Below are 21,299 nucleotides of genomic sequence, written 5' to 3'. Positions count from 1 at the left end.
ATGGATGGATGATGGATGGATGGATGGATGAGGGATGGATGGATGGATGGATGGATGGATGGATGGATGGATGGATGGATGATGGATGGATGGATGGATGGATGGATGGATGATGGATGGATGGATGGATGAGGGATGGATGGATGGATGGATGGATGGATGGATGAGGGATGGATGGATGGATGGATGGATGGATGGATGGATGGATGGATGATGGATGGATGGATGGATGGATGGATGGATGGATGGATGGATGATGGATGGATGGATGGATGGATGGATGGATGGATGGATGGATGGATGGATGATGGATGGATGGATGGATGGATGGATGGATGATGGATGGATGGATGGATGAGGGATGGATGGATGGATGGATGGATGGATGGATGAGGGATGGATGTATGGATGGATGGATAAGGGATGGATGGATGATGGATGAATGGATGATGGATGGATAAGGGATGGATAAGGGATGGATAAGGGATGGATGGATGACAACATATGACAACATATGACAACATATGACAACATATGACAACATATGACAACATATGACAACATATGACAACATATGACAACATATGACAACATCCTGTTTTCTATTGGCTCAGCTCTCCGTGAGAAGGTGGGAGAGAGAGAGAGAGAGAGAGAGAGAGACAGAGAGAAAAAGAGAGAGAGAGATGGGGGCGGGGTGGGGGGGGTCAAGGCGGGTGAAAGCTCATCTTTCCGTCCTCCAGGCGGATGTCCCATTTGTGGGCGGGGTCCCAGAGAAAGGCCATTGTCTTGGACCCACCCATCCGTGGGCGTGGCTCCGCCGCCCAACTTTGCTAACTTTCCAGGCTGTCACTATTTGTCGGCGCGGATGGAGAACTCGGACGCGAGCGAGCGTGGAAATGTCCCGATAGCGACCAGGCCTGGATCGGTCCGAGCGGGTCCTCGTACGCGGCGGCCCCGGTGGGGATGAAGCCAACCGTCACTCGGCACTAAACCCCGGCTTGTGTTCCCAAATGACCCGTTCGGGCTGCGGGCTTCCCGCCGGACCAGGAGCTCCTCTCGTCCGCTTCTTCGTGGCGCTCGTGGCCGTGCTGGGAGGCTGCGAGGCGCTGGGGGGGCCGCCACAGCCAGGTCAGTTCGGCATCGGACGTGAAACTTGAACCGGTTGCTTTCATTGTCAGCCTCGACGCACAAATCAGGTGAAGAACCAAAGCGGGTCTTCTTTGTGGAAAGGAAGGTTTAACCCCCCACTTCCCCCCCCCCCCCCCACCCCCCACCCCAGCGTCTCCAAATGAAGGAGGGTGAGGAGAATCTCTCTGGGGGGTTTGCAGGATGCAAGTTCTAATCCTCCCCGTGGAGTTGCTTCCTATACCAAGTAGCACATTTGATGCGCTTCTCTGCTCATACCCGCCGGATGTTAAATATGGATTATGGATTATGGATTATGGATTATGGAAGCTAGCAGGAGGAGGAGGAGGTGCATCAAGGTGCCGTGAGGGATGAGGGGAGGCGCCCCCTTGAATTCATATTTCAGATCATCACCCTAAGGAAAAGAGCATTACAACTTGAATGAAACTCTTTGGAATCAATACTCGTGCGTACTTGTGAGTACTTGCAAGTACTCGTGAGTACTTGCAAGTACTCATGAGGCAGTGAGACTCCAGTCTTTGTTGAGCACAAGTAAGCTTGTGAAATGTGAGTTTTTGAGTATCAAGTCAAGTATTTGTCAGCTAGTAAGTTGGTGAAACTCGAGTCTTCATCAAGTATCCGTGAGTCCCTGATACAGTCATCTTGTCGAGTCAAATACGAGTCTTTGGAGTACTTGTGAGTCAGTGAAGCTTGAGTCTTGTCATCCCGTGAGCTGGTGAAGTTTGAGTCTTTGTCGCGTACCTGTCAGCGAAACTCGAGTGTTTGTTGAGCACCAATGAGTTCGTGAAATACGAGTCTTTGAGTACCCGTGAGTCAATGAAATCTGAGTAATTGTCAAACCAGGAGTTAGTCAACTATCCACAAGACCATGGAACTCCAGTCTTCATCGATGATTTGTGACTTAGTGAAATGAGTCTTTTGAGTGTTCATGAGTCAATGAAACTTGTGAGTCAATGAAACTTGTGAGTCAATGAAACTCGTGAGTCAGTGAAACTCATGAGTCAGTAAAACCTGTGAGTCAGTGAAACCTGTGAGTCAGTGAAACTCGTGAGTCAGTGAAACGTGAGTCTTCATCAAGTACCCGTGACTCAATGGAATTAGAATCTTAGTAAACTTGAGAGTCGGTGAATCTCAAATCGTCGTCAAGCACCCTTGAGCAAGTTCTGCTAGTGGAAGAAGCGGTGGGTAAGTGAACCATTGAAGGACTCGTGAATCCCGTTTCAGTCAAAAAAGGGTTGAAGACTTCCTGTCTCTGGTTTCACGGGGCTTGCAGCAGATGTTCCATCATGGTGTTGCTTGCTTATGCTACGTCACCAAATGCACATGAGCGCGTTTGTTGCTTCAGCAAGAAAAGAAGCGAGCGCTGATCTGACTTCAGCTGCCGAGGCTCACCTTTGACCTTCTGCGTGGACCATGAATAGGAGTCTTGTGCGTTTCCACCCTGCTGCTGTCGGAAACGGCACAGAGAGTCGGGCAGTGATTCCCGAGTCTCTTTGTGGGCCGATGGGGATCTTCCACCGCATGGCGGATGGTCCTGCATCTGCTGCCAGTCACACTGCAGAATACGGAATCAAACGCACGTGGTCAAATATGCGGCATGGCTCAGTGAGGCTCGGGAAAGATGGCGGCCGGATAGCCGGGTCGGCAGAGGAAGGGATCTTCCCTTCCCAGCTCATCTTCCTTTCCTGGCTTCTTCCCACCAGCAGGGCCAGTCCACCAGGACCTCCCCCGGTATGAAGTGGTTCACCCCACCAGAGTGGATGTCAGAGGTCACTTCCTGTCCAACTTCCTGTGTCATCGTTCCCGCCGCGTGCAGCGCCGCGATGCCTCAGCGGAGTCGGCGGACCAGGAGAGAGTCTTCTACCGGTTATGGCACGCGGGCCACAGTTTGCACTTTAACCTGACGCTCAACCCGCACCTGCTGGCCCCCGGATTCCTGACGGAGAGGAGATACGGCGGCCTCAAAGGGGCAAAGGTCCGCCCCCACGGAACCTCCCAGTGTCATTTCCTGGGGGAAGTGCGGGATGAGGCTGCTGTCCAAGGGAGCGCCGCCATCAGTACCTGTGATGGACTGGTGAGTCGCCAATGGCGAGGGGCCGCACCTCGAGTCCCAAACACTGAAAGGCTGCGGTCGCTTTCATGCCAAAGAGAAATGCTGCAAATGTCGTAGGAATTGGTCCATCGGTCCCACTTGGACATCATCTGTCTGATCGATCGGTCGCCACCGTAAAAGACGTGTTGGCGTACGCCGACAAACGCCTTTCAAAAAGCTGGTCTCAAAGACCCATCGCCGTGCGGTGGCAATCGCTACACGCGTGCTGCGTCACGTAGGGTTGCCAGTACCCGTACTGGGCCCACAAGGGGCGCATCGCCGTTTGACCAGATACCACATTCATGGGCTACGTACTAACTTTTCCAATTTTGCCGTCTTGTTGCCCTCAAAACAATTTCAGTGTTAAAATAAATTCAATAAATAAAATAAAAAAACGTTTATTTGCCAGGGACCCTTGGAATTGAGTGACGGTCTTGCTAATAACACTCATCATAAATAAATGTACAAATGTTCAGTTTAGCCAAGCGATTGGAATCGAACGTCCCTCGTCTAACGTCGTTAGCGACGGTTATCCTTCAAGGCTAGCGCCCCCTGGCGGCCGCTTCCCTCCGACATCTGCAGCATTTCTCTCCGCTGCCGTTGGCCGACTTTTTGGCTTTAGTTAGCATTAGTGAGCCTTCGTTACTTAGTCCTGAGTTAGTTAGAGTTAGTCCTCGGTAGTCCTGCAGGGTCTCCCTTAGCCCATCCCAGCTGACTTGAGGCGAGGGTTCCAGTCACCCGCAGGGTGCATCTTCGTTTCCATCGGTGCCTGCTCTATTTTGGGATTGACCTCGTTTCCCGGGTATCTTCAGACAGGACTTTTCAAGCTGTCAGATGAGGAGTTCTTCATCCAGCCTTTGGAAAAGTCACATGATGAGCCCCCACGGCGGCAGGCCCATGCCGTCTACAAGCGCCAGGCGCCCTCCCCGTCTTGGCGTCCGCCTGGAGGGTCCGTCCCAGGGACCCAAACGCTCAACGCTTCCTGTGGAGTCAAAAGTAACTTTCCTCTTTTTTCTACCAGACTGACAACTGGAAAAAAGTGATAATATACACACTAATATACACACTAATATACGCACTAATATACGCACTAATATACGCACTAATATACGCACTAATATACGCACTAATATACACACTAATATACACCCTAATATACACACTAATATACACACTAATATACACACTAATATACACACTAATATGCGCACTAATATACACACTAATATACACACTAATATACACACTAATATACACACTAATATACACACTAATATACACACTAATATACACACTAATATGCGCACTAATATGCGCACTAATATGCGCACTAATATACGCACTAATATACGCACTAATATACACACTAATATACACACTAATATACACACTAATATGCACACTAATATGCACACTAATATACACACTAATATACGCACTAATATACACACTAATATACGCACTAATATACGCACTAATATACACACTAATATACACACTAATATACGCACTAATATACGCACTAATATACGCACTAATATACGCACTAATATACGCACTAATATACACACTAATATACACACTAATATACACACTAATATACACACTAATATACACACTAATATACACACTAATATACACACTAATATACACACTAATATGCGCACTAATATGCGCACTAATATGCGCACTAATATACGCACTAATATACGCACTAATATACACACTAATATACACACTAATATACACACTAATATGCACACTAATATGCACACTAATATACACACTAATATACGCACTAATATACACACTAATATACGCACTAATATACGCACTAATATACACACTAATATACGCACTAATATACGCACTAATATACGCACTAATATACGCACTAATATACGCACTAATATACACACTAATATACACACTAATATACACACTAATATGCACACTAATATACACACTAATATGCACACTAATATACACACTAATATGCACACTAATATACACACTAATATACACACTAATATGCACACTAATATGCACACTAATATACACACTAATATACACACTAATATACACACTAATATGCACACTAATATACACACTAATATGCACACTAATATACACACTAATATGCACACTAATATACACACTAATATACACACTAATATACGCAGTAATATACACACTAATACTGGATGATGATGATGATGATGATGATGATGGCACGGATGGATGATGATGATGATGATGATGGCTCTTTGCTCCGTTTTGCTCCTGGTAGATTCCCATCCCACTTTGGAGGAGACGGAGCGCCAGCGAGAACATTGGGAGCAGACCCAGCAGAGGAGGAGGAGGAGGAGGAGGAAGAGGAGGATCCGTCAACGCTCCGTCAGCAAAGAGAAGTGGGTGGAGACGCTGGTGGTGGCCGACCCTAAAATGGTGGAATACCACGGCAGCAAAGGCGTGGAAAGCTACGTCCTGGCGGTTATGAACATCGTAAGTATGACGCCATGTATGATCATATGTCATACGTCATACATCATATGTCATACATCATACGTCATACATCATACATCATATGTCATACATCATACATCATATGTCATATGTCATACGTCATACATCATATGTCATACATCATACATCATACATCATACGTCATACATCATACTTCCATCATTAACATCTCATGTGGCTTTCTAACACGGCTGTTAGCTCCACTGTGTCTACTGGCGTGTCAGCCGTGAACATTCTTTCATATCTTCCATCTTCTAACTTTGATAACTTCTATCTTTCATATCTTCCATCTTCTAACTTTGATAACTTCTATCTTTCATATCTTCTAACTTTGATAACTTCTATCTTTCATATCTTCTCTGGTCCTCCTTGAATCTTTGCTGTCATGTCAGTCCAATCCGTCCCTCAGACAGGAAGACTCGTGTCTAGATCTCCATGATTCCTGCGTGGAGGACGTCTCCATCCCATTTCCGTCACCAGTCAGCTTCCAGGCAACTCTTGCCTTCTGTTTCCTTGTGGAATATATTTCTGGGAAGTCTAGACGTGAATGCTTTGTTTCAAATCCCACGTGGGATGGATGAAGGCAAAAGGATGAAAGCTTTGAGGTCGATGCCGTGCCGCGCTCCACCACGGTGATGGCGGCGTCGGATGAATATCCCTGGCTGTCCGTCAGAGCGGAGCATCGTTGAGATTGCTTTAAAGGAGGGCTGGGGGTTGCCAGATAAAGGAGGGCTGGGGGTTGCCAGATAAAGGAGGGCTGGGGGTTGCCAGATACACAAACGGTCATTTGACTGGTCTCTAATCATGTGGTGCCTCGCCTTTCACCGTCCGTCTGGGTTCAGTCAACTTGACTTCCCGGGCGTTCCAGTTGGACCCCCAGTGGCGTTCCCCAAACAGCTGATGTCTAGCTAATGAAACCGCCGCCAGAAGAAGGATGCGCCACAGCAGGTCAGCGACTGAGGAGCTGCCGCTTGTGTGGCCGACAATAGAAACAGGAAGCTGTCATTATTCCTCACATCCTGTCAGACTTCCAACCTCCACGCTCCCAATCTTTCCATTCATGAAAACAATCTTGCGGCGCGTCAAGGGAGACCGCCTCTCGCCTCCCGTCCTCACGATGAATGGCATCGTCTTCCGTAGTGAGCAGATGTTCCATTCTCTTCTTGCCCTAGCGACCTGGTCTTGTGGAGGAAGCCCGACTTGGGAAGTTGGACTTCCACCTCAACGGGACTTCCTTGTCCAAACACACGTGCGGCAGCTGGACAGTAGATCTCTCAAAGCCAACGCTTGCCAACACATGCCAACGCTTGCCAACACATGCCAACACATGCCAACACATGCCAACGCATGCCAACGCTTGCCAACGCATGCCAACGCATGCCAACGCATGCCAACGCATGCCAACGCTTGCCAACGCATGCCAACGCATGCCAACGCTTGCCAACGCATGCCAACACTTGCCAACGCATGCCAACGCATGCCAACGCTTACCAACGCATGCCAACGCTTGCCAACGCATGCCAACGCATGCCAACGCTTGCCAACGCTTGCCAACGCATGCCAACGCATGCCAACGCTTACCAACGCTTGCCAACGCATGCCAACGCTTGCCAACGCATGCCAACGCTTGCCAACGCATGCCAACGCATGCCAACGCTTACCAACGCTTGCCAACGCATGCCAACGCTTGCCAACGCATGCCAACGCTTACCAACGCTTGCCAACGCATGCCAACGCTTACCAACGCATGCCAACGCATGCCAACGCTTACCAACGCTTGCCAACGCATGCCAACGCATGCCAACGCTTACCAACGCTTGCCAACGCATGCCAACGCTTGCCAACGCATGCCAACGCATGCCAACACAAGATCCTTCAACGGGCTTTGCCACCTCAATGGGAGCCATCTCACCAACAACTGCAGGACCAATTTCAGTCCGGATTCCGTAGTGCCCCTCAGTTCCACAAACCCTTTTGATGCGATCCTGCTTTCCTGCCTAAAATCTTTTCACCACCTCACGGACAACGGAATCGCCTAGCTGACGTTTGACTTCACCGATGGGACACAATCCGTCTTTTTCAATAACTGCTGTCCCCGTCCGAAAGATTCCCTCAAGATGTGGGCTTGGTCCTCTCCTCATCATTCCGGTTGTCCATCGCCTCCGATTCCATTGTCAAGAAAATACCATTCCAGGGCACCCCCCACAGTTTCCATGTGGTTGAAGGGCTGAAATCATACTTCTCTGACCCAGCCACTCAGCAGGGGGCCTGCAGGGAGGGTCGGCCAACCGCCAGGACAGCAGTGACCAGAGTGTTTATAGAAACAACAAGACCATTAGAACAGTAATTATTAGTCATATTTGTATGCAAATGATGTTTTTAACATCTTCATTCCTGGTTCATGAACCCCCCCCCCCCCCCCCCCCCACCCCCGCTGTGTTTTCCAGGTGGCGGGTCTTTTCCAAGATGCCAGTATCGGAAACGCTATCAACATCGTTGTCGTTCGACTCGTTCTCCTGGAGCAGGATGAGGTAAAACGATGGAGCGTATGTTCAGATGTTCAGATGTTCAGATGTTCATTCTGGTCCACGGCTTCCTAGTAACCTTCTTCACGCCCAGAGCTTGTTTGGGTGGCCTCCACTGACAGATGCCTCAAGGTGGCGCTCCAACTGCATTCCATCTTCCGCATGCGTTTAATGCTTAGCCCAGCTCAGTGACCTGGACGGTGCTAATCCATGCCAGCGGGTTTGATCACGCCCCGATCTTGCATCCTCCATCTTGGCACTCAAATTCATTGGTTGATGGAGCAGAGCATCAAACATCTTTGATTCATCTGACTTGCCGCTGTCCAAAAAGAGAAAGTCGCTTGGCTTGGCACTAAACCGGGAAGGGATGCCGGGCAGCCGGCATCTTCGGTGGCTGCCGGCATTTCATCGGCAAACTCGGCTTTGTTTACTAAGAATACGTCACAAATGATTGGAATCATGCAGAAAAGATATTAATAAAGCGCTTCTATGGACGCGTGTACTGGTACGTGTATGCTGTGTACTGGTACGTGTACGCTGTGTACTGGTACGTGTATGCTGTGTACTGGTACGTGTACGCTGTGTACTGGTACGTGTACGCTGTGTACTGGTACGTGTACGCTGTGTACTGGTACGTGTACGCTGTGTACTGGTACGTGTATGCTGTGTACTGGTACGTGTATGCTGTGTACTGGTACGTGTATGCTGTGTACTGGTACGTGTATGCTGTGTACTGATACTTCTAGGTAACCAAAGTATTCTAATTGTCGTAGTTTTGAATGATGCTTTATTGCACGAGGCGAAGAGGCGCGGGCTTGAAGTTGGGCGGTTGAAAGAAAACGCCATTGGCTCGGTGCATCTGTCAATCAAACGCCAACACCGTACTTTTCTCGTCATGAGCAATTTTCTTGACTAATCGTACTTTTCCCTCAAAGCTAGACCTATGATCTACGATCTACGTTTGCTCAACTTGTCCTTGTGATGTGCAGGACGACTTGAAGATTACTCACCATGCCGACCACAGCTTGAGTTCCTTCTGCAAGTGGCAGAAGGAACTCAACGTGAAGGCAGACGACCATCCTCTTCACCACGATGTCGCCGTTCTCCTCACCAGGTGAGCGACGGCTGTCATCCGTGATTCAAGGGAACCGGCGGCCACTTGGAGAGTGTGCCAGAAGTTCATTTTGCTGCCGCCTCCCTTTGAGGGACAACTGCACTTTTGGGGGGAATTTTGCATCCGATCATCCCCAGTCCCAGTGGGGGACATGAACACACCACTTGGGCTTTCTAAAGATAGAACACAGCTAAACCTTAGAAAAGTAGCTTTTTTAGCAGTTTTTATGATTATTAACATTGGCAGGCACGCTATCATGCTAGGTTTTGCATGCTAATGTTAGCATTGCTAACAAGCTAACATTAGCACAGTAACATTTTAGCCGTTTTCACAAGTAGAAATGCAGAAACAGTGGAACAGCAGAAACGGTACATGAACATGCTAAGTGCCTTTGTAGCATGCTAACATTAGCATAGTAACAATTAGCATAGCAATTTTAATCATTTTATTAGTAGTAACATTGGCAGACACTTTACGCTATCATGATAGGTTAAGTATGCTAACGCTAAATGTTGTTAACATGCTAGCATGTTAGCTTAACATGCTAACATGTTAGCTTTGCTAAAATGCTCAAATTAGCAGAATAACAGCTGTTTTCATAAGTACACACTTATATAAAAACCTAGAGCTATCACATTAGGTGATAGCATTTTAGGGCTAGCATGCTAACATTAGCATAGCAGCATTTTTAATCATTTTTATTAGTATTAACATTGGCAAACACTTTATCAACACGCTATCATGTTAGGTTTAGCATGTTAATGTTAAGTATTGTTAACATGCTAATGTTAGCTTTGCTAACATGCTAAAATGAGTATAGCAACATTACAGTAGTTCATCAAACCTATATAAACATCTATCGCTATCATATCACCGCTTTAATAGCGGAATCGGCGTGTCTCCTCAATGACCTGCCTATTTTTGCGGTTTTTATATCTTTAGAATGCACAGACAAGAGAAGGAGTTTGCGTCTCACATGAGGATTGTGGATGATGGGCACGATTCTAAAAAAAAATGTAAAAACTGCATTTTCCTTTAAAGTACTGGTCTCTGACGTCAACGCCATCACTCCCACTCATCATCACCCTCCTGCATGTCGTTCTTCTTCCACTTCCTTGCCAGACGATACATTTTTAGTTCCTTCATGTCGACTTTGATGGACAGGAGGTCTAAAAATGGAACTTTTGACTTCCTAGCAGTGAAATAAGTTTTTCTTTCATTGACTTTTGGTTCTTTAAAGTGTGTGAAAAAGCACATGCAGGCCACTTTTACCACTGTGATAATCAACTGAAGGTAGTACTTAAAATCAGATGTTGTACATGAAGGCAGTACTCAGGTATGCAACTGCATATTATTGGCATTCTTTGCATGGTAAAATGGCAGCACGTCATGAAGAGCCATCATCTACCTGTCATGGTCACCCATCATGCACTCTTCGTCTCCGCAGGAAGGACATCTGTGCGTCCATCAACATGCCTTGTGAAACGCTGGGTTTGTCCCATGTGGCGGGGATGTGTCAATCACATCGGAGCTGCAGTATTAGCGAGGACACCGGCCTCCCGCTGGCCTTCACTGTGGCACATGAGCTGGGTCACAAGTAAGCCTCCGTCACGCGTGGTCTTAGCAAGGCCGCCGTCCTCCATATGCCAATCTTTGCTACTTCCTGGTCCGCAGCAGACACTTCTTCTCCTCTTCCTTCGCTCTCCTTTTCCTCATTCATCAACTCTAAAGTAGTCTTTCCATCTTCCCGTCCCACCGCTGGCACCTGTCTTCCGTTTCCATTCCTATCCTTTGATGACACGTGAGCTCCTGTCACATTTATCTGGACAAACTCAGTCACATGAGAAATACCACAACAACGCTCCCATCCAGCCCGGAATTTTGTCCCAACAAAACACTTCAAATCATTGGAGTTTCATTGGAGTCAGTTGGGTAGCATGCTAAGCATGCTAATGATTAAAGGGGACTATGAGGCTCACGTTGGGTCTTTGTATTGATGTGGACACCTGTAGAGCCGCTACACACCATAACCCGCACACAAAGCTTTCTAGATCCTCCACAACCTGCACCTATTCCAGCTGGATTTCCTTGGATTTCATGCTTCCTGGTCCAGTACTTTGTGCTGCGTCTTTGAAGCCTAATCCCAATTCCTGGCTCTGCCCGTTTGCTTCTTTGTCAGCTTTGGGATTCAGCACGACGGCAACGGGAATGACTGCGAACCCGTCGGGAAAAGACCCTTCATCATGTCGCCTCAGCTGCTGTACGGCACCTCCCTGCCCAGGTGGTCCCGCTGCAGTCGCCAGTACATCACACGCTTCCTGGAGTGAGTCCTGCCCAGCACACATGCTGCTTATATACATGCTGCTTATATACATGCTGCTTATATACATGCTGCTTATATACATGCTGCTTATATACATGCTGCTTATATACATGCTGCTTATATACATGCTGCTTATATACATGCTGCTTATGCATGCTGCTTATATACATGCTGCTTATATACATGCTGCTTATATACATGCTGCTTATATACACGCTGCTTATATACATGCTGCTTATGCATGCTGCTTATATACATGCTGCTTATGCATGCTGCTTATATACATGCTGCTTATGCATGCTGCTTATATACATGCTGCTTATGCATGCTGCTTATATACATGCTGCTTATGCATGCTGCTTATATACGTACATGCTGCTTATATACATGCTGCTTATATACAATCATATATATATGATTCCACTGACACGGTCCTTTGCTGCATTTGTGCAACGATCGACATGATGGAGATCGCTGACCGATACTTTCACACCCGAGGTCGTACTTACGTAAGCAGTCGTGATGCCGCGTTTGTTGTTGGAAGTGAACAAGCCGTAGTTTGGTTGTTCTGTTCTAGCCGCGCGTGATTGGTCCAAGTGTGTGTTGACTCTCAGCAGGAGGGAGGAGTTGAGGAGCTGAGGGGTTGAGGAGTTGAGGGGTTGAGGAGTTGAGGAGTTGAGGGGCTGAGGGGCTGAGGGGCTGAGGAGTTGAGGAGTTGAGGGGCTGAGGGGCTGAGGAGCTGAGGGGTTGAGGAGCTGAGGGGTTGAGGGGTTGAGGGGTTGAGGAGTTGAGGGGTTGAGGGGTTGAGGAGTTGAGGGGTTGAGGAGTTGAGGGGTTGAGGGGTTGAGGAGTTGAGGGGTTGAGGGGCCGAGGGCTTGAGAGGTTGCACGCTCAAGCAGACCGTAAAGGTGAGGAAAGAGCAGCAGGAAACAAAAAGAGCCGAGACCTGGACATTGTAATAAGGGGTGCATGACGATCACGGGCGGACATGATGGAACGATGATGTCATTGTGATCAATCTGGTGATTTGCCAGCTCTCCTTTCTCCTTCTGCCTGTGACATCATCAGCCTTACACGGAGCTCATGGAAACAAACATTCCCAGCTTCAGAGACCGTTCCTGTGCCACTTCCACCAAATGCTCCGCAATGTGGGGCCAGACGCCATCGAACGCACAAAACACCTTATCAGCCAGAGACCTCCATGGCGTGACCTCCGTGGCCACCCCTGTGCCCGAATACGGTGCACCTTGCTGGGCCACAGCAGGTGGCTCCTCCCCCTCCATCCTCTGGTTCTCCTGGTAGTGGTGATGTGCGAGTCGTCATGTCAGGATATTTCGTTAGGACAAATCAATCTAATCTAAGCTAATTAGTTCCAGTCCTTCTTACCTCCTGGTGTACCCAAACTACACTTACATCTACAGGAAAAGGAAGGTAGAAGAAGTAGTAGGAACCTCTGAGAAGCCCAAAGTTCCTGGTATCAGTTTGGTCTTCCTGGGAGAGAGAGTGTTTGTTTACAAGTCAGTAAACAAACACTGAAGGAGCGCTTGATTTACTCACCTGCACATTGGGGCACTCTTTCAAGTGATATCGGAGCTGGGATCACCAGCATGGCGTCATAACGCCCTCGTATCGGCCCGATGGTTAACTATGGGGCACCCCCAGTTAGACCCATGAAAACCTGATCACAGCTGAAAGGGGGGGGGTAAAAACCAAAGGGGTATTTGAGGATTTTAGCATTCCTTTGGGAATCTGCACTAGTCATGATATCAGCAGCAGCGGCCCTCAGCTGAGTGAGTGTGCGTGTGCATGCGTGTGCATGTGCGTGTGCATGTGCGTGTGCATGCGCGTGCATGCGTGTGCGCGCCTGCTACCGCACTTTCAGCTGCTGCTGTCGGCGAGATGGTTTCTCTGACTTCAGCTGCCCCAGTTTCTCAGCTGCAAGCGTCTGGAATCCATCTGGCGGCCGTCGAGCTTCCTGACGGAGTTGTGGCCTCTTGACTCCGCTGTGGGAAGGAAAACTTCCTTGGTCCTGACATTGCCACCTGGGGGGCACGGCAGGACCAAAGCCAGTGGAGTGTGTATTTGAGATTGTGTGTTTGAGTCGTTGTCGTTGGAACACGGACAGATCCTCTGGTCTCAGACGCCAAAAGCAACATTTTCACCAAATAACTTTAGAATAACTAGATATAAGAACTAGAACTTTAGAAGACAAAAAGAGAAAGAGATGCACTTTACCTTTAAGAGAATTCTTTTCTAAATGGAATCCTTATTGTTATCCTTTGAAATGAAAGAATGTTTGGTGACCTGTCCTCCCTACCCCCCCCCTGCAGTCGTGGTTGGGGTCGGTGCCTTGACGACGCTCCGGCGGTGGATGCGCTTTCTGACGGTCTGCTGCTTCCTGGCGTTGTGTACAGCGCCTCCCATCAGTGCCGGCTGCAGTATGGCTCCGGGTCCGTGCTCTGCGATGACATGGATGTAAGACCACCTTCCCATCTTTGCTTTTCATTCGCCAATCTCTCATTCCTGTCCGGCACGTTGTTGGCAAACACTTCCTCGATCAAACCAGCGAACAAACGCGTCTCTTTGACTTTGAAAGTGTGAAAAGATCCCAAAGCATTCTGGGAAAGAGTTCCTCAGACGAAGCGTGTCTGAAGTTCTGGACCCAACAATACGGTACGGCGTCTGCACCAACGAGCATCCGCCAAAACACAACAGTCGTATCGCCCAAGCGAGCACTGGACTCGGGGAAGCAGGGAAAGAGTCGCCATGACTGGAAGTGGAGCACCAGAAGAGGCGTCACCATGGCAACAAGGGAAACGGAGGATGCAGCCCAAGAAGGATGCAGTCGGAAGGATTCCTTTCGGTAACGTGACATCAAGGGCGGCTCAACAGGAAGTACTGGGATTAGGAACCCGTGTATCTGCAGTACTTTCAATGACACTCAGTACAACACAGAAGATGGCAGGACAGGAAGAACAGGAAGTGGATCCGGATATTAGCAACAACTGGCGGCAAGGTTGGATTATATCTTGGATGAGATCAATAGTACCTGTTGAATACAGGAAGTACTCCGAGGCCACATGGTGGCCCAGTGGTTAGCAGCGGGCCGCACAGTCGGGAGATGGGAAGACCTCCGCTTGGCATCTCTGGGTGGACCCGCCTCTTCCGAGATACAACATCATACAACATAATACAACAGCATACAACATCATACAACATCATACAACATCATACAACATCATACAACATCATACATCATACAACATCATACAACATCATACATCATACAACATCATACAACATCATACAACATCATACATCATACAACATCATACAACATCATACAACATCATACAACATCATACATCATACAACATCATACAACATAATACAACATCATACAACATCATACATCATACAACATAATACAACATCATACAACATAATACAACATCATACAACATCATACAACATCATACAACATACAACATCATACAACATCATACAACATCATACAACATCATACATCATACAACATCATACAACATCATACAACATCATACAACATCATACAACATCATACATCATACAACATCATACAACATCATACATCATACAACATCATACAACATCATACAACATCATACATCATACAACATCATACAACATCATACAACATCATACAACATCATACAACATCATACAACATCATACATCATACAACATCATACAACATAATACAACATCATACAACATCATACATCATACAACATAATACAACATCATACAACATAATACAACATCATACAACATCATACAACATCATACAACATAATACAACATCATACAACATCATACATCATACAACATCATACAACATCATACAACATCATACAACATACAACATCATACAACATCATACATCATACAACATAATACAACATCATACAACATCATACAACATCATACAACATAATACAACATCATACAACATCATACATCATACAACATCATACATCATACATCATACAACATCATACATCATACAACATCATACAACATCATACAACATCATACAACATCATACAACATCATAACATAATACATCATCATACAACATAATACAACATCATACAACATCATACATCATACAACATCATAACATGATGTTCATGATGATGACATCATACAACATACAACATACAATATCATACAACATCATACAACATCATACAACATACAACATCATACATCATACAACATCATAACATAATACAACATCATACATCATACAACATCATACATCATACAACATAATACACCACATCACCTGAGTGAACGTGTCCTTGAACGCACCTTGAATCCCATGAGCAGCTTCCACTTTGACTGCTGTGGACAATCATGTTGACGTTGGTCTTTGTCTGCTCCCCAAGAACGTGTGCAGCACGCTGTGGTGCACGGTGGGAAGCACGTGTCACTCCAAGCTGGACGGGGCCGTGGACGGGACCAGCTGTGGCAAAGAGAAGGTGAGTCCCGGTTCGGACATGAAAGCTGCAAATGAATTCCGCTTCGCCAATTTCCCTTCATTCTTTTGTACTTTTCGTCAGTATTGATTGCTTATTATGGTCATTTTTTAAATAAAGTTTGACGTGTGGCTCGGTTGAAGCCTCAGGAGACCCTGAAGAAAGTTTGGACTGACAAAAGGCAACATCTAAAAATACATCTCATCAAAATCCTGCTATAAGAAAGCTCCAGCTGCCCCGGCAGCTCCAGCAGCTCCAGCTGCTCCAGCAGCTCCAGCAGCTCCAGCAGCTCCAGCAGCTCCAGCAGTTCTGCCCATCAAACTGTCTTTCCTTCATGCCAGTGGTGTTCCAGTGGGGAGTGTGTGGTGGCTGGACGTCCCCCAGACAGCGTCCATGGAGGCTGGGGGTCGTGGACTGAGTGGACGGCCTGTTCGAGGTCATGTGGAGCCGGAGTCCAGAGTGCCCAGCGAGACTGTGACCACCCCGTGTAAGTTTTAGACCCTCCTGAGACCAGATGGGGTGCATGTCTAACTAGAGATGCAAAAGCATCACGACGCTTCCTCTAAAGGGGACCTTGATGCTTCTTCCTCGCGTCTGACCTCTAAGTCGAGCTACAATGTTGTATCTCCGGCTGTAGCGTGCTAACGCCTCCCTTAAGGAGGTTTGTGCGTCTGGAAGTGAGCTGTCAAAGACGTTTGGGATGGATGAATGCTAACATCCAGCCGGTGAAGATCAGGGCTGGGACTTCAGTCCGTCCACGAAGTCAAAGGAAGAAGCCTCCAACTAGGAAGTAACTGCTCCGTGTCGTCTACACGGGGGTTGACGGTTGTAAGATACCACACTCATACTTTTGGCCTTGTCACCTAACGTAGCAATTAGCATGTCCACCCTTACAATCAGGTTTGCATGAGCTGTTTTTCGGGTAGACCCCCCCCGCACCCCCCCACATCCCAAAAACATGCATGTTGGCTTATTTGGACGCTGCACCGTCCATCAGGTGTGGATGTTTGGTTGGCGACCAGTCCAGGGACATGTGAGGACACGTTCCTGTGTACGGTACCACAAGTTGGTGACCAGTCCAGGGACATGTGAGGACACGTTCCTGTGTACGGTACCACAAGTTGGTGACCAGTCCAGGGACATGTGAGGACACGTTCCTGTGTACGGTACCACAAGTTGGTGACCAGTCCAGGGACGTGTATGAGGACACGTTCCTGTGTACGGTACCACAAGTTGATGACCAGTCCAGGGACGTGTATGAGGACACGTTCCTGTGTATGGTACCACAAGTTGGTGACCAGTCCAGGGACGTGTATGAGGACACGTTCCTGTGTACGGTACCACAAGTCGGTGACCAGTCCAGGGACATGTGAGGACACGTTCCTGTGTACGGTACCACAAGTCGGTGACCAGTCCAGGGACATGTGAGGACACGTTCCTGTGTACGGTACCACAAGTTGGTGACCAGTCCAGGGACATGTGAGGACACGTTCCTGTGTACGGTACCACAAGTTGGTGACCAGTCCAGGGACATGGGAAGACACGTTCCTGTGTACGGTACCACAAGTTGGTGACCAGTCCAGGGACATGTGAGGACACGTTCCTGTGTACGGTACCACAAGTTGGTGACCAGTCCAGGGACATGTGAGGACACGTTCCTGTGTATGGTACCACAAGTTGGTGACCAGTCCAGGGACTGTATGAGGACACGTTCCTGTGTACGGTACCACAAGTTGGTGACCAGTCCAGGGACATGTGAGGACACGTTCCTGTGTACGGTACCAGAAGTCGGTGACCAGCCCAGGGACATGTGAGGACACGTTCCTGTGTACGGTACCACAAGTTGGTGACCAGTCCAGGGACATGTGAGGACACGTTCCTGTGTACGGTACCACAAGTTGGTGACCAGTCCAGGGACATGTGAGGACACGTTCCTGTGTACGGTACCACAAGTTGGTGACCAGTCCAGGGACATGTGAGGACACGTTCCTGTGTACGGTACCACAAGTCGGTGACCAGTCCAGGGACGTGTATGAGGACACGTTCCTGTGTACGGTACCACAAGTCGGTGACCAGTCCAGGGACGTGTATGAGGACACGTTCCTGTGTACGGTACCACAAGTCGGTGACCAGTCCAGGGACGTGTATGAGGACACGTTCCTGTGTACGGTACCACAAGTCGGTGACCAGTCCAGGGACATGTGAGGACACGTTCCTGTGTACGGTACCACAAGTTGGTGACCAGTCCAGGGACGTGTATGAGGACACGTTCCTGTGTACGGTACCACAAGTCCACTGGGTTAACCCTAACCCCCCTGTCGTCCAGTCCCAAGAACAGGGGCAAGTACTGCCTGGGTGAAAGACGGAGGTATCGGATCTGTAGCACAAGCCCATGTCAGAGTCACGTGCCCACCTTCCGAGATATCCAGTGCAGTAACTTCAACAGCGCCCCCTATAAGGGCAAATTCTACAACTGGGTGGCCGTCATCAACAGAGGTGAGTTGGCTTGGAGATGAAGATGGGGATAAAGATGGAGATGGAGATAAAGATGGAGATGTTTGGCCATGGTGCGTATTGTTCATTGCTGATGGCCTCGCCTTTGTGTCCACGCTATTTCAGTCAGTCCTTGCGAGCTCCACTGCCGTCCGCTGAATGAACATTTCTCTGAAAAAATGCGTGACGCTGTCATCGATGGGACTCCGTGCCTCGATGGCAACAAAAGCCGAGATATGTGCGTCAACGGCATCTGTAAGGTAGCCATTTGCCTCCTACACCTTCAAGAGAAACCACTTCCTCCCTCCAACCTATCTCCTTCTCTCCTACGCTGTCGGTCTGGACTTCACGTGTGCCGTGAAAGGGGCCGTCCATTGGCCGCTTGTCCTCCTAAATGTCATGAAGGTTGGGTAGGAGAACCTCACAAGATTTCCATGAGGTCTTGTTCATTTCTCACGTCACGTGTGACAGCTATGGTGGTCAGCCATCGTACGGCTGATGTTCAGTCCACGACCAGCCACAAATGGAGTTTTCGGGATAAAACATAATTAGCATCCTGACAAGAAGAGAGCCAAAGTGTGCGCTAACAAAGTTAGCACCGAGTAGATGAACCTGGAGCCCGAAGACCAGAAGCTAGCTGGACAACTCCGGCTAGCTCGCTGCTCCATGTTTGAAATACTGGCTCTGACGATAGCGCCACCCAACATCGGTAAGTGCCACTTGTAGTCCGGAAAACACGGACTAGCCAAGATCCAAGAGCTCATCAAAGAAGCGTACCATGTCCTTCATGAAAGGAGCCAGCTAGGGGCCCCTAAAGCTGGCTTTGGCCCCTGCAGGCAAGCTTTATACGTCTCCCAAACGTGCTGTGCTACTTTTTTGGAGATAAGATCCACTCGACTATCCGGGCCAAAATGCCAGGCACTGAGGCGCCGTCCGAATACGGACTAGGCTGACCTTCATGACATTTGGTGACATTGGGCAGCCATTCTTTGACCATCGTCTCCGTAGGCGTGTCACTAATGAGGACACGTGGAACCAATTCGGTTTCGTAGGAGAAGTTCTTTGGCGATAGAAGTGGTCTTTCTGACGAAGTCTTTCCCTGCGCCCACGACCATCCAGCCAATAGCGTGTCTTCTCCCTTTGGTGTGGTGTTGGTTGCGTTCCACAGAATGTCGGCTGTGACTACGTCATCGAGTCCAGCGCCGTGGAGGATCGCTGCGGGATCTGTCACGGCAATGGCTCCACCTGTACAACCATCAGGAAGACGTTTGAGGAGAGCCAAGGACTGGGTATGTTTGCCACGAGATGCAACCTCCAGATTCCCGTGCTGGCTCGTCATTCCGGACGGGAAACAGCTGCTTCTTCTTCCTGAACGTCGTGTGCTTTAGAGGTGACCCCACAAGCACCGTCACTTAGATGAGATGTCCTGTCGTTAGGCTACGTCGACATTGGACTGATCCCGGAGGGATCCTGGGACATCAGGATCGAGGAGATGGCGGCAGCTGGAAATTTTCTGGCGCTTCGTGGTGACATTCCCGGCAAGTACTACCTGAACGGCGGCTGGACCATCCAGTGGAATGGGGAGTACAAGGCGGCGGGGACCGTCTTCACCTACGAACGCACGGGACATCTGGAGAACCTGACTTCACCCGGACCCACCACGGAACCACTGTGGATTCAGGTGGGACCAACAGACTACACCACCTACACCATCTACACCACCGACACCAACTACACCATCAACACCAACTACATTAACTACACCAACTACACCAGCTACACCAAGTACACCAACTACACCGACTACACCACCTACACCAACTACATTAACTACACCAATTACAGCAGCTAGACCAACTGCATTAACTACACCAACTACACCACCTACACCAACTACATTAACTACACCAACTACAGCAGCTACACCAACTACACCAACTACATTAACTACATTAACTACAGCAACTACACGTGTATTTCATGTGATGACGAGCAGGACGCTGTCGGCATCGTTTGTAAAACAAATGAATGTATGATTGTTTGTGATTTGATTGTTTGTGATTTGATTGTTTATTGATTGTTTTTGCAGCTCCTCTTTCAGGAGAAGAATCCAGGCGTACGCTACGAGTACACCATCAGTCAGGACGGGGCTGACGACAACCAGGACCCTGGATCGGGGTTCTTCTGGAAGTATGGTTCTTGGACCGAATGTAGCGTCACCTGTGGAACAGGTAATTTGGTCATTTGTCATTAGGAGATGTTCTTTTGTTGGAGCCAAGCTGTGACCCTTTGTACGCTATGTATGTGTACTGTGTACACTATGCATGTATACTATGCACACTATGGATTACTATGTACACTATGTAAACCATGTATGTATACTATGTACACTATGTATGTGTACTATGTACACTATGCATGTATACTATGCACACTATGGATTACTATGTACACTATGTATGTGTACTATGTACACTATGCATGTATACTATGCACACTATGGATTACTATGTAAACCATGTATGTATACTATGTACACTATGTACACTATGCATGT

At 48.1% G+C, this 21,299-nt stretch overlaps 1 protein-coding gene across 1 annotated transcript in view; it reads left to right on the top strand.

Moving 5' to 3' along the window:
- The first annotated feature begins 874 nt into the window (after positions 1–874).
- The window catches only part of LOC131139807 (A disintegrin and metalloproteinase with thrombospondin motifs 7), a 32,409-nt gene continuing 11,984 nt past the window's right edge, over positions 875–21,299 (top strand). Inside the window, exons 1-16 of the mRNA XM_058089711.1 lie at positions 875–1,128; positions 2,850–3,220; positions 4,051–4,234; positions 5,529–5,743; positions 8,212–8,295; positions 9,279–9,403; positions 10,851–11,000; positions 11,583–11,726; positions 14,057–14,201; positions 16,160–16,252; positions 16,591–16,736; positions 18,576–18,745; positions 18,869–19,002; positions 19,911–20,031; positions 20,179–20,423; positions 20,832–20,973. Of these exons, the coding sequence (XP_057945694.1) occupies positions 1,011–1,128; positions 2,850–3,220; positions 4,051–4,234; positions 5,529–5,743; positions 8,212–8,295; positions 9,279–9,403; positions 10,851–11,000; positions 11,583–11,726; positions 14,057–14,201; positions 16,160–16,252; positions 16,591–16,736; positions 18,576–18,745; positions 18,869–19,002; positions 19,911–20,031; positions 20,179–20,423; positions 20,832–20,973 (2,587 nt within the window). The 5' untranslated portion in view covers positions 875–1,010. The remainder of the gene's footprint in view (positions 1,129–2,849; positions 3,221–4,050; positions 4,235–5,528; positions 5,744–8,211; positions 8,296–9,278; positions 9,404–10,850; positions 11,001–11,582; positions 11,727–14,056; positions 14,202–16,159; positions 16,253–16,590; positions 16,737–18,575; positions 18,746–18,868; positions 19,003–19,910; positions 20,032–20,178; positions 20,424–20,831; positions 20,974–21,299) is intronic.

Source organism: Doryrhamphus excisus, chromosome 12 (assembly GCF_030265055.1).
Source record: "Doryrhamphus excisus isolate RoL2022-K1 chromosome 12, RoL_Dexc_1.0, whole genome shotgun sequence".
Taxonomy (NCBI): domain Eukaryota; kingdom Metazoa; phylum Chordata; class Actinopteri; order Syngnathiformes; family Syngnathidae; genus Doryrhamphus; species Doryrhamphus excisus.
This window is presented reverse-complemented; position numbering and strand designations above follow the sequence as displayed.